This window comes from Halyomorpha halys, unplaced genomic scaffold (assembly GCF_000696795.3).
Source record: "Halyomorpha halys isolate HHAL.00 unplaced genomic scaffold, Hhal_1.1 Scaffold45.1, whole genome shotgun sequence".
In the NCBI taxonomy this organism is placed as follows: Eukaryota; Metazoa; Arthropoda; class Insecta; order Hemiptera; family Pentatomidae; genus Halyomorpha; species Halyomorpha halys.
This window is the reverse complement of record NW_027113993.1, coordinates 2202317-2210606: the sequence shown is the minus strand read 5'-3', so window position 1 is coordinate 2210606 and position 8290 is coordinate 2202317. Positions and strand designations below refer to the sequence as shown.

The following is an 8290-nucleotide window of genomic DNA, read 5'->3' as shown; positions in this document are numbered from 1 at the left end:
ATAATATATGGATGAATTATTAAATAAAATGAAGAGCTATGATGCAATTGGAGAATAAATACTAAAACTGATCTTATTAGTTTAAATTTTAGTTTTTTATGGATTGATGAAAAAAAAAGTTTTTCAAGCTATAAATTATTTTCATATCATCAATGCTGCTTCATAGAATCTGCTATAAAATGGTATTGGCAATGACTTTCTGAGGTAGATGAGAATATTTGGACTCAGGCAGTGAAAGTGAAACTATAATCAAAGAATCTACCTCCGTTGATCATGCACTGATGTATCAACAACAAAAGGAAAAAGAGGAGGTAGGCAGAAACTTCATGAGTTGAGCTCAGCAAAAAAACAAAATTGTTTGGAAACAGTCTATAAAGTATTTCAGAGCACACAGAATGATCATTTCACCAAAAGAATCATGATAAGTGATGAAAGATGGGTCTGTGGGTGGGGTTCAAACTGCAATGATCAAAGACTAAAGATGTTACCATCTGGCTAATCCTGCATTAAAATGTGCTAAACAGAAAAAAATAAATGTGATATTGAGTTTTTCTCAAAACAAAAAAGGCTATATTAACTTAAATTCTCAGTAGTTAATTCACAATGTACTTCTTTAGTATAGCAATACACAAGCACCAGATTTTTTCACCAAATCATTTTTTTTTTTATTACAGTATTGAAGCAGAAAAAAAATTAGGTCGATTAAAAGAACTAAAAAAAAAAAATAAATTTTGTTAACAGAATAAAGAACATTAGTTCTATTCCATTTATAAAGTTCAATCATTTTTTAAATTTACTTTAGCTTTTTTAGTATTTAAAATATACTTATATTAGTTTTGTCAATTGTTTATTTCATTTTCTCAAAGAGTTACCCTTTCAGAAGTTTTATCTGTTCAGTTCTTCAAGGACTGAAAATTTCAAACCCTAGTTTAATCTTTTTCCTAATAGAATAGGGCTGGCTATATTGGGTTGTTTGAAAATCATCACACTCTCCATAAAAAAAAAAAAAATTCTTCATAGACTGTCATAAGCAGTAAAATAAAAAAAAAGTATCTTATAACTATCTTTTATAATTATATTAGTCAAAATTCTAAGCCTTGTATTATTTATATTAGATTAAAACACAATATTGTTGTGTGCTTAAAATTATGTAAAAATGATAATTCTTAAAATATTTAGATTGGTTTTGTGTATGGAGATACAAAACATAATGTACTCACAACAAACAATGTGCTGTTGACAATGAATTCCATGTCCCACTTGCCTTGTGAAGTTGTGACAAGTGGTATAGGTATTGTTGATTTTCCAGCACCTGTGGCAATGGCGAAGGCAGGTTGAGAAGATGGCCTGAAATAAATTTTACTTTCTAAGGGGTCTTCATCCTCATGTCTAGCACGAATAATACCAACAACTGTCTCATCATTTCGATTAACATATCTCATTATGACATAATGGATTGTGTCTGCATTGATATCTACTCGATATTTTATTACGTTCTGAAAAATAAAATACTTGGGTCAATAAAAAATACACACATCATTTGTTATGTGGCCATATAAATTCATAAATCTATAATCGATCATAATTTGAATGCACTGATTATCAAAATCAATATTAAAAAGTGTGGATCTACCATGATGGGGATCAATTGAAAATATTATCTCTTAGATTCTAAAAATTATTTAACAGTCCATTTTTTTTTTGTTTAAAAAATAAACTATGATAATTCTTAGTTTAATTTTTCTAATAAGGTCAATAAAAATTGTTACCTGAATCGAACTAAAAACTGCATAACCTCTCCATGAAAAACCAGGAAAAACAGATTCTTCATATGCAAAACTCACTGGATCTCCTGGATAACCAGGTGTAAAACCATCTTCAAGCTCATATTGGAATTGATACAGTGTAGGAAAATAATGTTGTCGCATGGGTACATTGCAACTTCTGCCTTCTATTCTCGGTCTACATGTACAAGCTCCTGTTTCTTTGTTACAATTAGAATCCAAAGCACCACCAATGTCACAATTGCAATCTAAAAACGATTATCATCTGTTTTAATTTAAAAGTAAAACTTTAATAGAAATTTATGTAATGTTACTTGTAAATACATGAAACACTGGGTAGGGAAGAACATTTAGAGTGTTAACATAAAAGACCTATATATCTAAACATAACAAATATTATTGTCATAAATAAATACAATTAATTGAGATAAAGCTAAATAGGAAAAAAGAGTTTTTTTTTTTTTTATATTGATCACTACTGATTTTTACTGACTGAATATTCTGTGAGATATGTAGGTAACTATTTATATTTCTAGCCTTGGAAAAACTATGTGTTGCAGGTGCCATCAGAAGTTTCCAATTGAAAGCTTCATATTTTTAAACATAACTTTTTTCAGAATGCTTTGTTATTTGCACATGATTTGTGTTTACAGTAACTTAAAAATGTGAATTTTTCATAACTTTTGAGGTGGATTAAAATGAAAAGAGTTCATCAATGAACTTCATTCTTTATATGGCGATAAAACACCATTTTATAGCACTTTAATAAAGTGGTATAATGAATTCAATTGTGGCTGATGTTGACTCTAAGACGAATTCCGTGAAGATCATCCATAGTCGGTTTTTGTGCTGGAAAACATTGATACTGTGTGTGAACTAATAAAGCGAGATCGTGATGTGACATACCATGAGACCGAGGCATCTTTGAGCATTAGTATGACAAACATCAATAATACATTGCATGAACATTTGGCCATAAAAAACATTGGCTCACATTGTATTCTATGTAATCTGACAAATATTCAAAAAGAAGGCTTGTGTCAATTGGTGCAAGGAAATGTTGAAAAAATATGTTCAAGGTGCATCAAAGGTTGTGTAATAACATCTAAACAGGTGATGAATCATGGATGTATGCAAATGAGCCCGAAATAAAACAGTAATCGTCTTTATGGGTCTTCCAAGATGAGCCAAATTCAACAAAAGTTTTTCATGGAACAAGCACCACAAAGCAAATAGTTGTTGGTATCTTTGCCATTACTGGTCACATGGGGACAGTGGTGTTTGAGCAATGTAGAATGGTCAATTCTGAATGGTATATAACCTTTTTGTTTGCTAGAAGTTTGCAGGGAAAATCAAAAAAATCAGAAGAAGAGGCAAATTATTCTTCATCATGACAATGCGAGCTATCACACTTCGTCTCAAACAAAAGAATTTTCGATTGGCAAAAACAATGAATTGATGGGTCATCCGCCTTGATTTGGCACCCAATTACATTTTTTTATTCCCACAAATCAAAAATAAATTATGTGGTTAATGATTATCAACACCTGAAGAAGCGGTTGATTCATTCTAAACGCCTGCATTGGAGTTACCTCAATCAGAGTGAAAAAAGGTTCTTTGAAAATTAATTCAACAAACATATGCAAAAGTGTATTGATCTTTATGGAGAATATTTTGAAATAAAATCAATCACGATAATAATTATTTGTTTTTTCGTTATAATACTCCCCAGAAATACTCACATAAGAACATGCTAAGTCAATGAAAAAGTAAAAAAAAAATATCATTAATGGTTTTTAATTGAACACACCAAATATTTGTATGTAGTTTTATTTTCATTGAACTCATATACCTGTACAACCAAATAAATTATCTTCTTGAAGATTGTAAGCACCATCTACACAAGTATCACAACTTCGTGATTCCACATTTTCTTTACAAAGACACTGGCCTGATTTTGATTCACAAACACCTACTCCTCCGATAATACCAGCAGCATTGCAATTACATTCTAAAAAATAATAAAATGTATAAATAAATAGGTTAAATAGAATATGCTAAAGTAAAGAACAAAATAGAATTTGAAAGCAAATGATGCCATCCTATTCATAGGAAAAAAACCAAATTAATAGTAATTAGTCTTTAATGGATTATACTATTATTGTTAGTAGTATTATTATTGTGTTGATGATTAATTGTGATAAGACTAACCATGATTTTTTAACTCAGATATTTAATATCAGTCAGAAAATGGTATGAAAAAGTCACTTAGCTACTTACCAATCTCCTCTGGCCCTAATGGCTAAGATTATTGGTGATACTAATACTTGTTAATTATTATATACAGATTAAATTAAAATTAAAATATTTACCGCTACAACCTATGAAAGGTTAGGGGTTCAGTACTTTATAAAGAAGTACTGTTACTAAACCAACAGTTGTGCAAGGAGGTGATTTGGTCAGAATCATGCTCGACTGCCAGATTTTTACTCAATTAAGGGTAACCAATTCAAGAGACTGGGTGAATCCCAGGAGGGCTCCAGAACCCACAGGAGTTGACTCACGACTACAGTGTGACAGAAAACAATTTTCTGCCCAGCCGGATTCGAACTCGGGTCCTTGGAATTATATCCAGATAAAAAGTAATATTAATTTTTTATCATTATATTTATATAATAAATTTATAATTAAAGTATTTTATTAAACTGTATAACCAGAATGTTTTAATCCTCCATTTGTTGGAAAGTTACTATCAAGAACTTATAAAGTGGTGTACTTCAGCCAAATATGTAATATTATATATAGCAACTAATATAATATTTTTCATGACAAACAATACCTTCACAGCCAAGAGGGTTATAATACTGCAAATTCCAATACAATGGTTTACATTCTTTACATTTACGGCCTGTAACTCTTGATTTGCATTGACATAACTCTCCCACTTTAGAAAGGGTTCCACAGTCTGATGAATTAGGCAAGACACCAGCAGGATCACAATCACATTCTGTAATAAAATAAGATAATTTATACTGAAAGAGAATTAACTAAGATTATTTTAGTTCTGAACAAAATATAAATATAAAATTACAAAAGTTGTTTTTAAAAATATTTTTTTATGTAAATATTATAAAATGGGCCATCACTTTATGTGAGCCACAGAATAATATAAAAAATGAAACAGCCTAAGAAGTAACGGAAGTACTATGTTTTTGTTGATACAGTCTACACGAAAGTATAATAATAAGTTTCGTAATCCAAAATTAAAATGAAACAAATTTCAAATCTTGTAAAAAGTTATAAATTCTAACTCTACCACTATTATAAATATCAAAATGGAAATTAAAATTAAAATAAAAACAATACATACCATTGTTTGAATGAATTATCTAGGACAGTTTGTGAATAATTCATAATTGATTATAAACCTCAGTAAAAAGAAAAAAATTCCTGATTTATTGCAATAATTATTCCAAATGGTAATACTACTATCACATATATACATACAATAATATCTAATACTGTAAGAAAATAACCTTCACAAGCAGGGAAGTTGTAGAGACCCTCTTCACAAGAATCACACCGTTTTCCAACGATACCAGGACGACATTTACACTGGGCATTATCATCACAAGACATATAATTCCTGTAAGTTCCTAGAGTATCACAGTCACAGGCTAAAAGGTAAAGAAAACAAAATCTATTTAATTAAATTGTATATATTACATTGTAATCTTAGATAAATACATACAAGCAAATTTTAAGTAAATGAATAATGATCTTTTCTTAGTAAATTTTTTTTATGATAAATGACTTTCTAGCTCTGAGATAAATCAAATTTTAAACATCTAGTTATGCTTGGGGTTTCTTTGTTGAAAGCACAATACTAAAAATTAATTGAAGGTGGAAAAGGAAAATGTTCCACTAGAACTCATAAAAACCTTACAGCTGGGATAAAAATGTCTGTTAAATGACTTTGAAGATAGGAAGCAAACTTGATAAGGGCTCAAATTACTGAACATAAGAGACAGACCCTTATATAAATTCAAATCATTAAACTCATTAATTGAATAAATCTCTATATTAGTTGAGTAAAAAAAAAATATTTTGACAGGACCTCCATAGAGTTAGAAGCTAAACCTCTTAGGTGATCTGGAGTATATTAGAAGAACTGTAAATTTCACAGTTTCAACATAAGATTTGACCATTAAAGAAATTAGTTCTTCAATTAATTAATTTATTTATAATAACTAAATACCTTCTTAAAACAGAAACCTGAACATGAATACTCAGGTGCAATAATTCTAGACTACTGTCAATTAGCAAATTTACACATTTCATTTTAATAGCTTGAGTAATGAACAGAAAAATAAAAATAAAATAAAGAATTTTGGTGATAACAATTCAATAATATTTCAATAGTATTTATAGTAATTCATCATGTTATAAATATCTTGGAAAAATAAGTACAATTAATAAGATATAATAAATCAGTTGATGCTATTTTTGGCCTTTTTACTTTCCCTCTCTTTTTTAATCCGTTACATTTAATTTTCTTTATTGTAAGCATATATCTATAAAAAAAAATCTACATAAAAGGAAAAGTCATGAGTTTGGTATCCAGCAATCAAAATGTATTTAAAAATATTAGTTATCCAAATTTAGCTTTTGGAAATTGGACAAATTATAACATGACTGCATATTTTAATGTTTTTATTCTCAATACTTACGTAAACACTCAGGATATTTGTAGTATCCAAATGCACACTGGGTGCAAGTTTTGCCAGAAAATCTGTCGAGACAGTCGCACTTTCCAGAAACATCACAAACTGTTGTTGTACTTCCGATCTGGCTGCAACCACAAGGCTGGCAGTCTGGATAATCTTTGTATCCAGGAATACATTTGTCACATTTATCACCTCCAAAACCTTCTTTACACAAACACTGGCCAGAGTTTTTGTCACATATTTCCTCAATTGTTCCCCGTGGATCACATTTGCAAACTACAAAAGGAATAAATAAATAAAATATTGAATATGCTGATTTAAATTATCAATATTTAAGGATGATTAAGTGGAAATGTTTTACAGTATATACCTACTTTGCCTCATACCTCATACCTCATTTATCATCACTAGAAACAATAATACTTACGAGCACATTGTGGAAAATCAAAGTAACCATGAGCACATTGATCACACTTAGTACTTCCAAAGTTATTTTGACAATCACACTGTCCATTAGTTACATTACATATCTCACTTGAAGAGCCCACAGGATCACAATTACAAGCTAAAAAGGCAAAATTAAAACAACAAGTAAATTAATGGTTCAAGTTTGAAATAATAATAAAATTATAACAACTTAAATACTTCTAATTTCAGCAAGCTGTTGGTGCACCTAAGGTTTATAAAGTCATCCATAGTTCAAAAAACGTTATTAGAATTAATCAGAATTGGATAATTGGTCAAAAGAGAAAATTAAAGAGAAAATTATAGTCAATTAATCAGCAAAATGTGTATTAGTTATAATATATAATAATTTTATTAAATAAATGATATGTATAAGAATTCCAAAAATAAATAAGACTTTCACTATTTGGACAGATAAGATAAGTTCCAACAATGAGATAACACCTTCCTTGCATAAAAATAAAATAAAACAATTTTTCTATTGACATATATCCTTACCAAGCTGTTCAAACAAAATTCTTTTCAACATTTTATTTTGCAGTCACTAAATGTTTAATATGAATTAGGAAAGTAATACGATGGCTTGATGGGAAGCTAATTGAAATTTATAAAGTTCACTTTTCAACAAATATTGAGAGACCATGACTATGGCCAATCTACTAACCCACAGGTTGTCAGATCGAATTCCCGGTCCCACCCGGGCTTTTTTCAAGCACAACTTAATAATGCAAAACTCACTGACAACCTCCCCTGGGCATTTGTGAGGCCCGTTAGCAAATGGGTGGCACTCACAAAAAATAGGCGTGGGAGTCACGAACCCATGCTGCGAAAACAAACCATGTCAAGTAACGCGTGATGTATTAGTAAATGCATCATGTAGAAATATGGTGTATTTACTAATACATCTCGCGAGAACTTAGGCCTCCATGGTCTGTTGCCCATAAAATAATAATAATGGTCTGTAATCTGATGCTGCTTTGGAAAATTATATTATTGTTATAGGAAGTTGCAATTGGACACACACTTAATGAAGAAAAACAAAATATGTGTTAGTGCAATGGTGAATCACTAAGAACTAAAGGATTTTAGGCTCCTGAACATTAAAAAAATTATCTCTGAATTAATTCCTGTATCACAGACAATAACATAAAAATATATTTTGATATTTGTCAATCTAGGGTTTGCATTCAAAGACGATAAAAAGGACTCACTCATTGTTGACTTATAAATAAATCTAAAGCTATACTGTATATATGTATGTATAGTTGACCGTAAAAATTGATATATAGGGAGATGGTCAGGGTTGCGGTCAAA

The 8290-nt window shown here is 29.8% G+C and overlaps 1 protein-coding gene across 1 annotated transcript in view; it reads right to left on the bottom strand.

Moving 5' to 3' along the window:
• LanA (laminin subunit alpha) overlaps positions 1–8290 on the bottom strand; it is a 105486-nt gene that overhangs the window by 52594 nt on the left and 44602 nt on the right. The window contains exons 9-15 of the mRNA XM_014433930.2: positions 6939–7076; positions 6515–6787; positions 5321–5461; positions 4624–4791; positions 3637–3795; positions 1770–2032; positions 1221–1496 (exon numbers count right to left, since the gene is read on the bottom strand). Of these exons, the coding sequence (XP_014289416.1) occupies positions 1221–1496; positions 1770–2032; positions 3637–3795; positions 4624–4791; positions 5321–5461; positions 6515–6787; positions 6939–7076 (1418 nt within the window). The remainder of the gene's footprint in view (positions 1–1220; positions 1497–1769; positions 2033–3636; positions 3796–4623; positions 4792–5320; positions 5462–6514; positions 6788–6938; positions 7077–8290) is intronic.